Consider the following 18,939-nt stretch of genomic DNA (forward strand, 5'->3'; position numbering starts at 1 on the left):
ATCACATTAGCATTAGCACGTTATCCAGTTTCTCCAAATAAATATGCACGTTTGATACTCTGGTTCACCCTTTCCAATCTCAAAATCACAAAGTGGTCGTTTTGTGGCATCATCTCACAGGGCCTATTCATCATCATGGTCAACAATAATCCGTCTGACGCAAGCGATAAAAGGTTCCCTGGGGCGGGTGTTCTCGGAGAGCTTAGCGTGTTTCAGCAAACCTTCTTTAGCAATGAATTGCGCAAATGCTTCTTAACGACATTAGTTAAGAGAAGCAGGTGAAATGTTTTTGAGTGTGTCCGTTTCTGAATGTGTATTGTTCCACATATCTCAGTGTCCTCTCCCGAAGCCTTCAAATGGTTCGGATATAGCGTCAACAACAGGCTCCACACAGACATATAGTAGGACCGCCGAATCACTGCGCGAAGTGAGTCAACAAGTCAAAAGCCGAGGCTGCCCTTCCCAGTCTGGCCACTTATAACCTCTTTCATTTCGCAGAGAGAAGACAGACAAGTTTCACTAGTTAATGAAATGAACTTGGTTGTACAAGACGGGTCTTGTTCTGTATTATGAGGATGTTTATGTTCAAGTATAAGAAGTCTCTCAAAATCGAATCAAATGAAAGCTTAAAGTGGCCATTGAAGTCATATGACTCGTGTCATTCAGTATACACGTTGTTTGTTCAAAAACAACGTTATTATTGTTGAAAGCCCCAGGCACTACGTTAACGTTGCGATCTTGATGCTATCTCGCTTCTACTGGTTTGGCAATGGGTGTCCCAAAAAGAATTGTATATATCGAAAAGATAATCTTATGAAGATGGGTATAAATGGAACAAACACGAAACGTTTTAGTCCGGGTTCACGCTGTCACTTGTCACGTTTCACTTGTCACGAGTCAACTGAATCTTGAAAACACGAGGTGAGGTTGAAAGGTGACATCGTGAATCGTATGTAGCTCGTTCTTTGGAAATGACTTGTTCGTTCTTCATGTCACGCATGAAGAGTGACACGTTACAAGTGAAAACGTGAACTCTATATAATCGACGCATTATGGATATCTAAATTTTTTATTATATACATCCTACTTTCATTTTCCAAATGCAATGATTTAGGCCTAATGTTGCCAGCTACTCTCCTCTCTTCTAGACTGGGCACTTTTGGACAGCCTTTGAAGTACTCTCCACCTGTTACCAGCCCACGCGACAATGCATTTTTACAGCGTGGCAGCCGCATTCAAATTAGATCACCACTGCTTCTGATCTGCGTTTTAGTGTATAAACAATCTATTAGCCAAGAAAGTAGCTTCCGTTACCATCACTCGAATCCACTCTTTTCAGATAAAGGCTGCGCCCAAGGACCTCCTCGAAGCTCCTGATCTTTTCTTCATCCTTCCGCTCCTCATGGGTCTATCTTTCGTAGTTGGAGTACTAACCGTCGGATACATAGTGGTGCAGAAAAACGAATCATGCGTGGTCTCAAGACAATATCTGTGCCAAATAACGGGAATTGGGTGTGGAGCAGTGTCCATGATGTTCCCGATTGCCAAGGACTATACTGCTCATGCGCTCTGCGTCACCGCATACGGACTTTTCATTGGCGCGTATTATTACAGTTTGAAGATGTTGACCTATGAACTTGTGGAGGTGAAGGTCATGGAGAGAGCGTGGAGTTATATAATGTGTGCCCAGTCGGCTGGAATACTTGTTGGAACGCCTACTGCAGGTAAGAACTTCTTTCATCCATCTCAGGCGGATTGCATTGATGTTCGTCCGATAATCACTTTAAGCTTTCAGTCTCCGGAGACTACAGCGGCGTTCTTAATCCGTCTCAAAATGATTTTCTCCCTGTCATAGTCAGGTGTCATCAGCCACACACGATTCGTGTCACGCTTGACAAACACCATGCTGTCTGGTCATCGCCTCGTAAACACAGCGTACAGCGTCCGACCATTGAAACCAATTGCATCGCCTCGTTAACACAGCGTTCAGCGTCCGACCATTGAAACCAATTGCATCGCCTCGTAAACACAGCGTACAGCGTCCGACCATTGAAACCAATTGCATCGCCTCGAAACAAAGGGTAAAGGGTCCGACCATTGATTGAAACCAATTGCATCGCTTTGTAAACACAGCATTGAGCATCCGACCACTGAAACCAACAATCGCAACAGACGAAGACATTTGAATAGCCCGAGGACCCGGCAAGCTATACGTCATCCAACACTCGCAACCTGACGACCGTCAAAGGAAGTTAATTTGTTTTGCCGGAGTGAGGCATCCGGCACGTAAGACCGCTCAGCTAAATGATACAGTCAATTGATTCCATCAAAAGCACTTACTCTCCAAATATTGCCATGCGCATTTGACCAGCTCCAATCTTTCTAATGAAGGCCAGTTTGGTCATGTCCTGGTCCATCTCATTCCCGGGAAAGGCAATTGATTGAAAAAAGCTTTGGTTGACCGTCGTCAGTGGAAAAATGCTCCAGAGGAATAGGACATATGGGGTTTTCTCGCCGTTTTATCACATTGACTCCAACTTAATTTCTTGAGCGAAAGGCTTTGCCATAAAGGAAATGAGTAACTTTGCCATGATTACAACGCTGCAGATTAATGTCACGAACGCTGTACTAATAATGTCCAGGAGCAATTTAGTTGGTCATGATCATTCATCATCCAATGAGAGGAGTCCAATTTAAGACGATGATAAATGTCACCGTTACGTTAGGCGATGGGCGTCTCAGATGTTTCTAAGTATCGGGTCGCAGCAAAGGTATGAAGTACCACATTCATCAATGAACGCTGAGGTAGAGGTCGGTTATAACGTCGGTCTGATGTTGTCTTTTTATTATACAGCATTAGAAGAAAAAAACATATACGGGCTACTTATCATGTCACCGGAGACAAAGAGACATCACTAGGCCTATAGCAACTCAATAATGCCTCTTCCTCCAACATATTGTGTTCTGTCGTTATTACCGAGTAATATTGCCTACAAGATTTCATCCGAAGCGTCATGACGCTGATTTGATGGCCACTAACCAAGTGAAGCAATGATAATTACGGCGTCAGTTCGCTTGACTATCGTGCCTCTTCAGGAAATATGTTGCAACAGGGTGCCCGATAGAACAATAATCGCTTTCCGGAAAAAACCCAATACATGTACTATGGTTATTAGTGTTCCGTCCTCTATTACTCCTACGAGCCATCCATTCAGCAGTGCCATGTCCTTACCCTATTCATATCGGCATCCTTATATAAATATTCCGCCTCTCGATGAAGCCGGAAGGAGCAAGTGAAAAAACCTGAATCTCAGGATGTCACAAGTATATCGGCGCCATTGCTTCAGCAATCAACAGCGTTAAACAGTTGAAATAGATGGCTTAGAGTCAGTTTGGTGGAGCAGTGTACCCAGTCTATCGAGAAATATTCGTGAAATTGCAGGATAATTTGAATGTAGTTCCCGGGGCGTAAAGTGTTGCATCTCAAAAGGATTTCCTCGCATTCAATTATTGAGTAATCCCGGCTCCAATCTAACGAAATTAGCTGTGCCATGCATCGCTACCGGATTTTTATCATAGGAATTTATCACGTTGCATGATTTTGTAGACTTCTTAAATCATCTCAGTCAAGATGTAAGCCGTAGAATGCGATTTACAAATCTATCAGTATTTTCAAGAATGTCGTCTGCTATGTCCCGCGCCGTATACGATCAAATGTTATATCCACTTTCCTGAGCGACCTGGAATCGACGTTTTCAAACAAAAAGCTGGATGAAAGTAGATCGCCTGCTAAGCAGGCAAAACGAGGAAAATATGTTTTCAAATTAAAAATCGTCGTAAGCAAGGGAATTTGTGACTGAGAAAAATGTCATCAACAAGTAGTTTTTTTCTCACGTATCGCTTGTAGAATGAAACGATGCAGCCCAACATTTTAGCAGCAGACTTCACTTTGGCACTCTTGGTTTCAAGTGTCTGCTCATGGACAGAGCATTAGCCCTTACTCGAGAGGATGTGAAGTACAAAGCGGAGATAACCGACCGAGGTTCGAACCCTTGACTCGTGGATTTAGAGTCGAACGCTTGCGGTCCAGTCGAGGTCCGCACACCAGTTTAATGCATGGTATATGGCCAAGATGGCTAACGTTATCGTATTCTACAGGTGAAACAGTCGCCTTGTCAACACCCGCCGTATTCCCCTCACGATTCTCATCATCAAAACGAACATTTATAAGCGACACTTCCCACGTGCCGCACCTGACAACTACTGCAGAAGAAATGTTGTTCGTGACATTTATTTTGATTTCTTGAGCGAGAGCCTTGCCGATGTCATGTTATTCGTAAAGCACTGGATCCGAGAACACCTAGAAACATTCAATGGCGCGCGATATCATAAAAACGGATAAAACTGTATGTATAGACAGGCGGCCGTCTCAGGGGGATGGAATGGGAATCGTCCTTCAGGTCACAATAAGTCAAAGTTCGCCAGACTCCACTATGATTGTTATTTATTCATGATATGAGCTATCACGCCCGCAGCAATGACAGACCTGGAAAAGATAATGCATTTCGTCTGCCGTTTCTTCAGGCATAAAATGACGTATCCACCATATCTGCGAGATTCGATAGCTTTCTATCTAATTTCTCCGAGCGGAAAAATGATAACCAGCTGAGATAATGAGTCTTTTTGAGATGTCTAAATCAGATTCGATTTTGGTAAATTTCTATCATCGATCGGATTATGATTGCGTGTCACCTTCGTCACGTTCTGCCTGTAAGAGCGACAAAAAATGCTATCCGTGACATGGGTAAGACTCACCGAGCAAGTCTAAAATGCTGCTTTATAGGAATACAAAGAATGATCCACGAGCAAGGTTACAGAATATAAATAGTAGTTGTTTTTACAGTAAAAAGGCCACGCGAGCAAAGAGACTATCGAAATGAATGCCACAATAATTGTGGCGAAGGACTTGTCTCCCGAGATAGACAGCGGAAGTGTTCCGCGCCAATTATGCCAATTCATTTGGGAGAAGTTCATTATCTTCCTTGGGCGCCGGAAACCAGCACCGCGTGATGGCAATGGAAGATGAGGCAGTGGTAGCCGAATCGCAAGTTGTTGATCATACATGTATAAGTTTGCAATCATTCGCCGAGGTCCCTACGGCTGATAGCCGAGGCTATGTCGTCGTTCTCTTTCAGTGTTTTCCATTGCATCGGTTTTTCTCTTGTTAATAGTATTTGCGAGGGCTACATCTTTATTTCCTCTCCTTTCAGTGTATCTACAACAAGCGACCAACGTAGAAGAAGGCGGGTTCTATTTCACCGGTACCTGCATGATACTTGGGTCCGTGGTACTGTACGCCTTACCATGGGCGCGGTCCCACCCATCAAACGAAGCCATCATGGACGAGGTCAATGCAGAGGCCCACAACATTGACGTCACAGTGGCGATGATACCGGAATTTTTTGGTTTCGCACAAAACGAAATTTATGAAAACATCCGCGCGGAGGCGAATTCGACTCCCGTGAACAGCCCAGTGACTGCATCAACTCCTCTGTACGACCGGCAACAGAGGGTTGCGCCGTACAACATGCCGCCGAATCCAAACAAACCAAGACATATCAGACTCAAACATAAAGCGCTGAATAAATTGGTGCAGGAAATTAACGGACACGTGAACCAGGCTGGTTGTGACTTGTCCTGGTCCTCGAAGACTGTGCAGTGCGTCAGTGAGCGGCAAATGGGTGCAGAGGGTTCCCTGTCTCCAGGGGTATTCTGCGACCGAATGCGGACAATCAGCGCGCCGAACGTGGCACCGCAACTGAGGGATTCCGCCTTGTCTTCACAACGATTAGTATTACACAATGGCGAGGCGCAAGTGATTACAAGTTTGTAGTTTGCGCAGGAGGATGCTCGGGCGATTGCTAGCTTATTGTTGGATAATGAAACGCATGGAGAGTATTACTGATTCTCTTCTAAAGGGGTTTACATCCGAAGCCGAAGCCATGAACCCCTTTAGGAGAAACTGAGTAATACTCTCCATGCCTCAGAAATGACCAGACCGGCATTTACTCCAGTATGGCCGATTGTGACTTCGTCCTGTTATGCCTTTGCGACAGTCTTCAGTATGCTCACCATGAAGGTATGATAATTACTCCAATATGATCCCACTTTGAGACAGTCTGTGCCAGTGTCGCATAATACGAACATACTCCTAGTTTTACAGATCCAAGACTGCTTTGTTTATAACTAAAAAATGGACACAACTGCCTAGTCGGAACAGGATGTCTGAACAATCACAGAACTTGGTGTCACTAACCCATTTTCTGTTCAAATTGAACATTCCGATCAGCACCATGTGCGCAACATTGTTTCTTGTCCATTCAACCACATTCTTAGATCAGTAAAAGAAGAGAATCTGAGCAGACCACATCACAACATTCACTTCAGAGCCCAAGGCACAATTGTGAAATCGTCCTTGCAATCGGTCCAAGGAACATATGATGTAATGACAATAACAAGAGATTTAAAAACATCAACACAGATCCATTTATAATTCATTAGACTATATGTATACAACAGTTAATAACACTAACATTATTGTAAAAAGACTTTCCCATTACACTATGAGGCGGAGTTGGACGAAACACAAGGTAGTTGATACCACCTTCAAATTAGCAATGGAACTTCACCCATTTTATCAAATTGCACAGTCAGCAAAATCCATCCCAACAATGATTGATTTTAACATTAATGGCCTTTGAAAAAAATCATTTCTGAATGAAATATTCTTCAAAATGTATCACAGAACAATCACGTAATACAAGCTTTATAATACTCTAATACTGGCCTTGTGTTAGAGATAAGTGTATTGTTTTTCATTTGTTAGTGTGAGGATTGTCAGATATCTTTCATGATAAGAACGCATGGACCTGGTCCTTCTTGAGTCCGAGTTCTTCAAGCAACCTGCAACAGAAAAAGGATTTCAAAATGATGGTGAATGAAGAAATGGTAGGCAAAAGTGTTTGATTCTGATTTCGATTCATCTCAAATCAATCTTGCAAGGACAAAGGCACAATCAGAAGGTTGGGATGACCCGCCTTTTGCTGGCTTTGAGTATTCAGCTTGAATATTCAGTATAGAGACATCACTCGAAACCAGTCAGTATTGAGATATTACTGGTCGAAACCAGTCACCCTCTCACCTCACAGCTTCATCAGTAAAAGCTCTTGGTCCACACGCACATGCAAGCACGTTCCTCTCACTGCCTAAGAGGGCAGTGAATGGTTCTAGGAGTTCTCTCCGTATCCTTCCTCTTGTGCCCAACCAACTGTCGTCTGCTTTAGAAAGGATATGATGCACCTCAAAGCTGAAAAAACAGATTGGGTAATTTTCAATTTATTTCATGCCTTTTGGGACATCCTGTACTACCAGCAAAGTCTAAGTGCTCTGATCGTGGCAACAACCATGTACATCCGGTTTTCTGAGCTCACGCCTTATCCACGTCATTTCAATCAATCAATCAATCAGTGTCACACCAATCAATAAACACTACCTGATGTACTTAACACCTTAATTGCTTCCAAGCAGACGTGTGTTTCTGTGCAAACATAGTACCACTGTTACACGTATGAAGCAAATAAGTATGACTTGCCCTCAGAGTGACAGAAGCTCGATTGGTGACCATTTACATTAGTCTCCACTGATCTCAAGCCAGGAGACATCCCTCCAATGACCAAGAGACCTACCTTTTGTGGCCTTGTGCTAACTGGTCCAACTGTGATTTCCACAGAATGTCATCAATAGTTTTGTTGAAAAACATCAGTTTTACTTTACTGAAACATTGAAGTAGATCATAATGAACATGTAGTTTCTGTCTGGTCATATCAGTTTGGTCAGAATGTCATGCTGATTGCCACTGATTGGAGCAAGAGCATATTTCAGTAACCAGGAATAAAAAACAACCCAAATACCTCAGACTAGTACGTAGACTGGCACAATACCTGACCCTTGTACACTTCGAGGATGAGAATCATCCAATTAACTGACACGGTCACAAACAGCGAGAAGGGATTAACAGGTTTACAGCCGAGGGACTTAGCTCTAAGCGCGACACCCTCAATATAGTGGTTATCAAGAGTTTATCCTGGGAGCCAGAAGGTTATCAACTACATCATCACAACCCCAACATGTGACTTTCAATATACCTACATGTATTAGGCAACTGCAATTGTGAACTTGTGACAAGAAAAAAAGATGAGTGTCTTTGAGATAAGAGCCTGTCTGCGAATCCCTGTCTGGCGTCAGCGAACACCAAACATTCTCATGGCCTGGCCTTAGTTTATAAGAACATCCTCTTCACCTACCAGTCGCTCTGCTCCAAGTGGATCTTTTGATGGATGAGACGGACCATCGGAGTAAATCCTGAGCCAGCAGCTAATAGGATCAAGTCAGAAGAGTCAGTGAGCTTAGTCTCGTCAAAGCTGCATTCCCAGTTTGACACAGAAAACTTATCACCTGCAAGTAGGTATGGAGAAGAAGCATTATACATCATCAATTACCGTCGGTGCTGCTTAACCTAGGTGATGGTGGGGCCAAGTATGTCAAACACAACTCCATTTGCCCTTGGTGCTGCTCAACCTAGGTGATGGTGGGGCCAATTACCGTCGGTGCTGCTTAACCTAGGTGATGGTGGGGCCAAGTATGTCAAACACAACTCCATTTGCCCTTGGTGCTGCTCAACCTAGGTGATGGTGGGGCCAAGTATGTCAAACACAACTCCATTTACCCTTGGTGCTGCTTAACCTAGGTGATGGTGGGGCCAAGTATGTTAAACACAACTCCATTTGCCCTTGGTGCTGCTTAACCTAGGTGATGGTGGGGCCAAGTATGTTAAACACAACTCCATTTACCCTTGGTGCTGCTTAACCTAGGTGATGGTGGGGCCAAGTATGTTAAACACAACTCCATTTACCCTTGGTGCTGCTTAACCTAGGTGATGGTGGGGCCAAGTATGTTAAACACAACTCCATTTACAGAGGTTAGACGTCTCTTATACTTAGAGTATGATGAATCCTCTCCCTACAGACAAAGTCAGCTATGACTAAGAAACTTGGCACTGATCATGCAAACAGATAATCTGGGTTTGATGACGCAAACAAAGGTTAATATTTACTTATGTATGCTTTAACGACTCACCCACGTTTGCTTTTCCGAGATTTGGTGTAAAAACGCCATCATTGTATATTTTGATCATGAGATAAATAACTGTTCCATCCTGACATCTTTTATCTATTTCCTTATCTAATGACGGCAAGACAGTTGTGTACGGTCGGACCACCTCAGTTCCTGAAAATTCGAATTAAAAGACACAGTTTAATTTATGAGTTGAATCTTGTGCAGATTCATATAGACTTGGAATAAGGGTAGGTACACACTGAAGTAAATTGGATTCCGCACGATTCTAATCTTTGCTTTTTTCTCTATATAAGCTAGTCAAGAACAAGTTATTCCTCAGGCTACAGAACACAGAACCTACCTAAAAAGTCACATTTTAGATAAATGTGTCCTCCTATGGGTGTGATCATTCTGGCGCCCACAGGCATCATTAAACAGAAGAGGGACGTGTCATGGGTAACTCGCTCAATGCTCTCAATGGCTAAGTCTCGGTAGCAGGGGCCTGCAAGATCAAATGAAACACTTATGACTGTGAGGGTACCTAATGATGTTGTATTTCACTCCGACAGTTGGCACCTGTACTATCAGAAACAGCCAACAACTCCAATGGGAATGTTCTCTATTGGCTGAACTCTCAGCAAGATGACTACCTACCTCTCGTAGCTATTTTCTCTAAGACATTGTTCCCTGGCTGGGCTTTTCCAATTTCGCCCCACTTGATCACCTTCTCTTTCGTGAGAACAATTTCCACCTTTCCAAGGCTTCTGTTTATGTTGACTGAAATAAAGAAAGACAGTTGGCAGGAAAGTCACAAATGTTCTTGAAGCAATCGAAACATGAGAGAGTTGAATTTACCTTTTGCGGATTAATGCGCCTCTCGTGGTGGAGCTCTGTTGTGGGGAAATAAAATGGCTAAATTATGATGTCAGCCTCAGGACATCGTAGCACAGTGATGTTGAAATCAAGAGAGTTTGACCCCACGACACAGCAAAGTTTGTCCTTTCCACCCCAAGAGGCAATCATCTAGAAAGAAACGCAATTTGATGAATTTTCCAAAGAACCCATCAAAATTATACAAAATTGTGTTGATTATAACTCTTACCTGTTGGGTTCCCTTTAGTTTCACCTTCCAATTCTGAAGAAAAGAACAACATTTATCAAGCATACATCTGCCTCAGTTCATATTAATCAACAATAGGCAAATAAAGTGGTAAATAAGAGGCTGTCCTATGCTCAGAGAACTCCTGACAAGATCTTCTCAATCCTGAGATTTTTACTCACCTAAACAGACCTTATAGATATTTTCTCCAAGAATCACAGATACTTCTATAACACGTCCCCTCCTGTCTATAATCACATGCTGCTGCTCGACAGATCTCGATCTCGTGTACACTACTAGCATTATTTTATCAGCGTTCTGAAACCATTCATATCTGCAAGGAAATTAAGAGTCAAGTTTGACTAAGGACGAGGTTGAAATGATGACAGAAATGATTTTGAACAAATCTACGACCAATGAAACTGTTTGCCTGCTTACCTTGGTGTCTGTGGAACAGCTGGTACTGCAAAATCTGCAAGGGAGACAGGGAAGGAATCAACACAATCGTCGACTAACACAGTATTCCGGTACCAGTTAGGCCTAGTGACACCATTCCTGGTGAGGTCTATATGATGAGACAGTTGGGTTTATTGGCCTAGTGATACCATTCCTGGTGAGGTCTATAGGATGAGACAGTTGGGTCTATTGGCCTAGTCACACCATTCCTGGTGAGGTCTATATGATGAGACAGTTGGGTTTATTGGCCTAGTGATACCATTCCTGGTGAGGTCTATAGGATGAGACAGTTGGGTTTATTGGCCTAGTGATACCATTCCTGGTGAGGTCTATAGGATGAGACAGTTGGGTTTATTGGCCTAGTGATACCATTCCTGGTGAGGTCTATAGGATGAGACAGTTGGGTTTATTGGCCTAGTGATACCATTCCTGGTGAGGTCTATATGATGAGACAGTTGGGTTTATTGGCCTAGTGATACCATTCCTGGTGAGGTCTATATGATGAGATAGTTGGGTTTATTGGCCTAGTGATACCATTCCTGGTGAGGTCTATAGGATGAGACAGTTGGGTCTATTGGCCTAGTGATACCATTCCTGGTGAGGTCTACATGATGAGACAGTTGGGTTTACTGGCCTAGTGATACCATTCCTGGTGAGGTCTATATGATGAGACAGTTGGGTTTATTGGCCTAGTGATACCATTCCTGGTGAGGTCTATATGATGAGACAGTTGGGTTTATTGGCCTAGTGACACCATTCCTGGTGAGGTTTACATGATGAGACAGTTGGGTTTATTGGCCTAGTGATACCATTCCTGGTGAGGTCTACATGATGAGACAGTTGGGTTTATTGGCCTAGTGATACCATTCCTGGTGAGGTCTATATGATGAGACAGTTGGGTTTATTGGCCTAGTGATACCATTCCTGGTGAGGTCTATATGATGAGACAGTTGGGTTTATTGGCCTAGTGACACCATTCCTGGTGAGGTTTACATGATGAGACAGTTGGGTTTATTGGCCTAGTGATACCATTCCTGGTGAGGTCTACATGATGAGACAGTTGGGTTTATTGGCCTAGTGACACCATTCCTGGTGAGGTCTACATGATGAGACAGTTGGGTTTATTGGCCTAGTGATACCATTCCTGGTGAGGTCTATATGATGAGACAGTTGGGTTTATTGGCCTAGTGACACCATTCCTGGTGAGGTCTACATGATGAGACAGTTGGGTTTATTGGCCTAGTGATACCATTCCTGGTGAGGTCTATATGATGAGACAGTTGGGTCTATTGGCCTAGTGACACCATTCCTGGTGAGGTCTATATGATGAGACAGTTGGGTCTATTGGCCTAGTGACACCATTCCTGGTGAGGTCTATATGATGAGACAGTTGGGTTTATTGGCCTAGTGACACCATTCCTGGTGAGGTCTACATGATGAGGCAGTTGGGTTTATTGGCCTAGTGATACCATTCCTGGTGAGGTCTATATGATGAGGCAGTTGGGTTTATTGGCCTAGTGACACCATTCCTGGTGAGGTCTATATGATGAGGCAGTTGGGTTTATTGGCCTAGTGATACCATTCCTGGTGAGGTCTATATGATGAGGCAGTTGGGTTTATTGGCCTAGTGATACCATTCCTGGTGAGGTCTACAAATTTTCATACAACTAGTTAAAGGTTTTTTTGATTGGTTTCAATAAGTTGGCACGCATCAACCAGCTGGAGATAGTGAAGAAAACAAGGGCATACCTGAACCAAAAGAACTCCCAGAGCCCGTGGAAGATTTTCGAACTTGGGGAACTCTAGCGGCTGAAAGGATTTGCAAATAAAGGTAAACAATACAGCAAGGTTTAGTAAGGCTTCCATTCCATGACTTCAAATACAACTGTGAATGCTTCGAAAAGTCAAACAGCTCTGCAGAACACCAAACCAAGGATACCATCAAAAAATTGAAGGGCTTAGAGCGCACATAAGTCAGACATAAGACATGCTGGTAACTAAAGCCACTCTTTGAGCAGTTATAATCAGATTTGAATCAGTCCTGGTTCAAAACTGCTTCCCATCTCTCTGCAATTAGCCACGAAGTTGCATGAGTGGTAATGGCACTCTGATCTGAGCAGGAGACCGACTTACCAACTATTTTACTCGCGTTGGGCAAGGCACCACCTTTCAGCTTTCCAATGAAGCACTTTTGTAACATCGATTCATGATTCACCCACATGTGAACCTGAAAAGACAAAGACATCAATGCTGTTTTTAAAAGGTGGTGTTAATATCTATGTACCAAATATAGGCTTGGTGTTTACACATTACCAGATGAGTCCATGTTTCACCACCTCACCAGATCAATACCTGCCTCATTGAAGAGTGTTGTTCCATCAGCACCCGCTGCCCTCATGAGTTGGTCAGCACCGCCAGGATGGAAGGCCATGTAGGGTGTCACGTTGTACACAAGACCTGAAGGTGAACGAGAGATAGGGAATCAATGGAAGATGGATTTTCTCAACTCGCCGTAGCCTGTAGGAGTGAAGTCTGCTTTGATACAGGAAGAACATGATTGAGGACTAATTCTTAATCAATTCTGCCTCCTGATAATTACAAGTCTGAATCCACTACATCTTTGCCAACATCAATTAGCTGTCATTGATTATTTATATTGCTACAAAGACCTTAGCTCCCGGCCACTTTAATGAGACGAGGACTGCGTCCCATTGAGAAGGAGATTGGCTTGTATGGATTAGTCAATTTGGCCATTTATACACAGGAAATGGTTAAGCTTGAAATGGCCTGTCACTATGAATATCACAGCTGACTGAAGTTCTATTGAGGGACCACAAACAGCATGTGTAGCATACGGGGTGTATCTCAAAATAATGTCAAATGCAAAACACAGCAGTCACAGGGCAGTACACTGCGATGAAGTGTTGATGCTTCAATGTAATGCATTGATTCATGGCGGTAGCAACACTAGAAGCACACCCTTGATGGCAATCCAGATGTCATCCTCCTTGTTATGCTTTGCTAATTCCTCAGGGGATACCTGGTACATCGGGCCACCAATGCCAGTCATGTCAGTACCACTGTTGGCAAGCCTGAAAAAAGGAAGGAAAGGCCAAGTCAAGGTGGATTATGTTTGTTTTTGCTTTAGCTTACCTAAAGGCTAAATTGAGGCGCAATTAAGGTACCATTAAAAGTTTTTGAATAGCAACCATTGGGAATGACAGTAAGAGCCTGAAGGAACTTGCCTATGTGACCAGCTTTATGGAGACAACGCCCAAAACAACTGATTTATCAGCAGATCAGGAGTGACTGTCAAGCATGTAAGGAGAAGAATACCGCGATGATGATGAACCTATTTCTCTCATTAGTTACCTGATCCAATCCATGAGGGAATGGCCCGGCTGCAACATAACTTTCTTCCTCGCAGGTGTACTTTCCTTTGAAGAATTCGCTATCTGAGGTGATCCCGGCAAAGGGAACTGCCCCGCAGGAGGTGGCAGACTAAGGCTTGACTTGTTCATGCTGTCCTGATTTGGTGGTACAAGCACTTCCTTGGGGGACTGAGCCCGAACAGTAGACTTTCCACAACCCAGTTTGGTCTGAAATAAATATGCAATCTAACATTATTGATTTGTGTACAGCTATCCAGATTTTCCATAATAATTTGTGCAGTGATTACAAGAGTGAATGTAATCCACTATCCAGGTGTATAAATGGGTACCAGTCAGAAGTGCTCAGGTTCTACATCATATAGCGCTGATTGAGCAGCCAGCTCATGCGAGTTTATGAAAAGGTTTCAGGACATACCAGGGTCAAGTGTGAAGTCACGTGGTTGACCTTTCTACTGATATCGGACAATAAAACCACAACATTAATTCTCTGGGGACTGCTTCTACAAGTATGATGTGGAAGTCCACCCCTAGTCCCACTACAAAACATCCAACAACAACCTGCAAAACATGTCTAAGAGAGCAAAATAATGTAAATGAATTAGACTCAAAAATATTTCATGCGTTAGACAACACTGGGTCAATTGCTACCAGGTACAATCTACCAGTTACACCAAAACATTCACGCAGACAATTGTACTTACAACTTATCCTAACAAAACAGTCAAATAATAAGTGTTACTTTCGGGAAACACAACAGTTGTATACACCTTTCCAGAAATGGGGCGCTGAGTGTCCGAAATAGTGATGTCATAAGGGGAAACTAGGCCTTATGGTGGAGGGACAAAGGAGATAGTCATGGTTGACCAACACACTTGAATGCCTTTAATGACGGACGAGGGGGAAAAAGTTAGTTCCAATGCAAGCCACCAATTTCGGGAAGCATGTATACCTTTCACATAATCAGCATCATTCTAATGAAGTTTACTCGATGCACATGCCCAGCACTGCCATTCTATCATGGGAAAACAGGATAATCAATACTGGTTGATTAGCGGCTGACCAGGTGGACCAGGCAGCAAAACATATTGAACTTTTATGCTATTTATGTTATCACCATTCACAATATCACTAATGTGAACTTTGCAAATTGATTTACACTGGAGTTGGCACATCACTGATCTCAATATTCATGACCGATTAATGGGCCATGTCATGTCGTGAATTCACAGATTTCAGTCCACCTCAAGATACCATTTTCACCCCTCTCAGCCTCAGTGACCTGCAGCAATGCAGCCTTGACGACCACAGAATATTTAGAGTATCAACATGAAATGAAAGCCATTTTTGCCCAGGACCAGGACGAAATGAGAGCTCCATTTTGGTTCACCCTGTAGTCTGTGAACTGAACTGTTACATGTATGATGTACTGTCTTTGACATTTTTACTATTCCACCTTTACTCACCCAGATCCTCGAGTAAAGCGGTAGCTGTCTTTGACCTTGGTAAATCGTGCCTTGTTCTGGTTAGAGAAATGATAGTTTTTCCGGCTGAATCACACAGATAATGTTGATTTATTGAGTGGGAAACCCCAATGTTTACAAAACAATCAGCACATGTAGCTCACACAACGCCAAGTGTAAACTTTGGCACATATTCCCCAAGAGCCGTGAAGACAGCCTGCTTATAAAAGTAATGTTCGACATGATTACAACTTTACTTTAGGCAATTTATTTGGGGCATTATTACTTAAATATTACTATCTGATGCATTTTTGGTTAGGTGATGAGTGGTAATGAGTAACATGTAAAGAGCAAGCTCTAGTGAACTCACACAACTGTTTGACATGGGGAGCCCCCAAACCTCCGTCCTTCTGACATATTTAGCCAGTACATTGGGGGATGAGTCCCCCAAACCCCCTCCCCCGTTCTCTGAAAGTGACAGGTTTTAGCCAGTACATTGGGGGGAAGGCCCCTTAACCCCGGCCCCCATTGGACTCTAAAAATAGAATTCCTTGAAGACGCTGAACCATAAGGCCCCATAAAGAAGTAGTCCCCGCCCGCATACTAATGCTGACTTTATTATAGCCTACCTTTTAAGGCACTATGGCAAACTTCCATCTCCAATCACATCAGCGCGGTATGTTGGATCAAACACCCGCATAGGGTCTCCTAATTATCATGATCATTATACATTATAAAATAATAACATGTAGCCTTCTTTTCGGTGAAACCGAGACTGAATTATTCACATTGTGAATTCAACTGTGTTCATTTCGCAGTAAATTCATTAGCTGCCAATGTATGCCTTAGAGGGGGCAGAATGGCACTGTTTAAACAAGAAGTCTCACCAACAGCCTCAAAGAATATTGGATGGAACGTCACTGTACTGGGTCCCAGTAATAAATATTGCCATAAAGACATATGATATTGTTCTGGGACTTCTGTAAGATTAGTTTTCTCCGCCAAACCCAAGACTGAAGAATTAACACCTTGTGTTTAACCTGCTTTCATTTCGCAGTCAATTCATTAGTTACCAACGTATGCCTTAGAGGGGGCAGAATGGTACTGTTTAGACAAGAAGCCTCTCCAACAGCCTCAAAGAATATTGGATAGAACGTCACTGTACTGGGTCCCAGTAATAAATATTGCCATAAAGACATATGATATTGTTCTGGGACTTATGTAAGATTAGTTCTCTCCGCCAAACCCAAGACTGAAGAATAAACACCTTGTGCTTAAAGGCTAACAAATGCAAACACTTCCAAATGGACCCCCTACAAGAGAAGAGTGGCTCTTCTTCTCTCCGACTTTGACACCCTTCTGCGAACATATCAATAGATCAGCCAGCGGTCCTTGGTGTCGCCGTGTGGGTAACGTCCAGTGAAATTGTTTGCAAAGGTCAGGGAACCACGATCTGACATCCATAACCAGCGTATCCCCTTTTCATGCCAGTTATAGTCGGGTGCTACACCACAGTCGGGATAGTGGCCGCCAAATGTATGGTTGTTGAATTTAAAACTGTTAAAACTGTTCACGTCAACTTACATATATTTAGACAAACCTTCATGAATTCAATGGAGATTTCCACAACAGGATAGAACCGAAGTGATGGCATCACGCATATTTAACATGATCACTTCCATACTTACCATCATGACTTGAACGTGCGCCTTTAGGTTTTTTGAGCAAATGGTATTTGATTAGGGATAGCAATTAAAATTGCCGTTGAACTTGTACATGAAGTACAGTGATGTACATACTTCACACATGTCTGACTTGAAATTTCAAACTGCGCAGTTCATTCCCGCCTTGATAGCATGACTATTTCCACAATAAAAACCCTTTGAAACCATTCCATACTTTTATCAGGAATAGATATTGTGCTTACCTTCTGCTGCAGCCGTTTTGATTTGTTTCGGAAAATTTGAAGGTATTTTTACGTTTGAAATCGGAGAAAGTGTTCCCGCGATGTTCTCCGCAGCTCACACACCAACCGACTGGCGTTCAAATCAACCGCGACCGATCATGACTGCAAAGACAATACATTTGACGTCACAGCGTTCGGGCACTTATTCTCATCCACCCCTTGAGCCAGGCCGGCTAGCAGTTACCTGCTCGCGTGAGTCTTTTGTTCTGTCAATGGATCAATATGAGAGGCATTGTCAAAAATATGACAGGCATTGTCAACTAAATGTGGGCTTGGCTTTAGCATACATACTTGTGTACATGTGTACGTTTGCCCAACTGTGGAAATGCATAACGAAGGTTCCGTAAGCCAAAGGACGATGTAAATACGTTGTGTGAGTTATAATGACAAGGATTTGAGAAGCCCAAATATATCTATAACTGTCATAGGCCTAGTATAAAACTAAAATAGATATATATGTATATAATACCGTCATCGAATGCCAAGAATTTGAATGATAATGATGATAATGAAAATAATAAACTGAAACATGAATGAATAGATAACAAGATAATGAAGAAAAAAGAGAAAAAAAGCGTTGCAGATTCGGCACCGGGAGTCGAACCCGTGACCAACATCACCGTGATCAACACACTGAAAAACCTGTAGTAACTGACCGGAGCCCAAAAAACGCCAACAAATATTATAAAACTTGCTCTTAACAGGATTTCAACCCACAACAAAATTGAAAACTTTGACATCTGTACATGGATGATTAGATAACAAGATAAGGAAGAAGAAAAAGAAAACTGCGGCAGATTCAGCAGGGGTCGAACCCGTGACCATCCGATCCACAGTCGAACACTCTCCGCGCTGAGCCATCAAGGCTTCCACGCTGTAATGGAGATTTTATGCGCCTTTTATATGCGATATGCAAAAGAGCGCGCCACAATTGTGACAAGGTCGCGCATGTGGCAGAGTGATTGACCGAAATAGTTCCAAGTAATCGTATATTTCGATAGTTGTACAGCTTTTTCACAACATATCGTATCCATATAACTCAGTGATATAAAATATTATGTTTGCAGTTGATTTAAAGTTTAAATTGCCGTTTTTTTTAAAGTTTAAAAAATCGGGGTCAGCTGGGTCAGAGTCAATCAATAAATGGCTTTGAAAGTCTCTGGCAGGGTCAAAAGAAATAGTTGTTGGCGCCGATGTTGCAGCGATATGGCAGATTTCCGCCCCACCCGTGAGATTTGCTCTCGTCACGTCACGAGCATATTGAACTGCTAGTGAAAAGTGCTGAATATGTTGCGGCTACCGCTCTCTCCATCATCAACGACGATATGTGCCGGTGCCGGTCGTGCGAGGTCGTTTCAATGAAAAAGACGCACGCCACTGCCGTACCCGTAC

General features: G+C 43.0%; 2 protein-coding genes across 5 annotated transcripts in view; one reads left to right on the plus strand and one right to left on the minus strand.

Annotated features, from left to right (window-relative positions):
* The window catches only part of LOC135487447 (monocarboxylate transporter 12-like), a 29,429-nt gene extending 23,009 nt beyond the window's left edge, over nucleotides 1-6,420 (plus strand). The window contains exons 4-5 of the mRNA XM_064771096.1: nucleotides 1,340-1,724; nucleotides 5,271-6,420. Of these exons, the coding sequence (XP_064627166.1) occupies nucleotides 1,340-1,724; nucleotides 5,271-5,893 (1,008 nt within the window). The 3' untranslated portion in view covers nucleotides 5,894-6,420. The remainder of the gene's footprint in view (nucleotides 1-1,339; nucleotides 1,725-5,270) is intronic.
* Nucleotides 6,421-6,522: 102 nt separating this feature from the next.
* Nucleotides 6,523-17,662, minus strand: LOC135487448 (cytochrome b5 reductase 4-like). 4 transcript variants are annotated; one of them, XM_064771097.1, is made up of 17 exons: nucleotides 15,585-15,750; nucleotides 14,537-14,692; nucleotides 14,102-14,328; nucleotides 13,709-13,821; nucleotides 13,086-13,186; nucleotides 12,863-12,956; nucleotides 12,479-12,538; nucleotides 10,712-10,745; nucleotides 10,456-10,607; nucleotides 10,277-10,309; nucleotides 9,829-9,951; nucleotides 9,536-9,676; nucleotides 9,196-9,345; nucleotides 8,364-8,514; nucleotides 7,746-7,832; nucleotides 7,202-7,366; nucleotides 6,523-6,963 (listed from the first exon to the last, which is right to left on the minus strand). In XM_064771097.1, exons 2-17 carry the CDS (start codon nucleotides 14,666-14,668, stop codon nucleotides 6,909-6,911), a joined length of 1,818 nt encoding a protein of 605 aa, XP_064627167.1. In that variant the 5' UTR covers nucleotides 14,669-14,692; nucleotides 15,585-15,750; the 3' UTR covers nucleotides 6,523-6,908. The 4 variants fall into 4 exon arrangements, with proteins under 4 accessions (XP_064627167.1, XP_064627170.1, XP_064627169.1 ...); XM_064771100.1 differs by lacking the exons at nucleotides 14,537-14,692; nucleotides 15,585-15,750 and adding an exon at nucleotides 17,509-17,662; XM_064771099.1 differs by lacking the exon at nucleotides 14,537-14,692.
* Nucleotides 17,663-18,939: the final 1,277 nt, after the last annotated feature.

This window comes from Lineus longissimus, chromosome 5 (assembly GCF_910592395.1).
Source record: "Lineus longissimus chromosome 5, tnLinLong1.2, whole genome shotgun sequence".
Lineage (NCBI taxonomy): Eukaryota > Metazoa > Nemertea > Pilidiophora > Heteronemertea > Lineidae > Lineus > Lineus longissimus.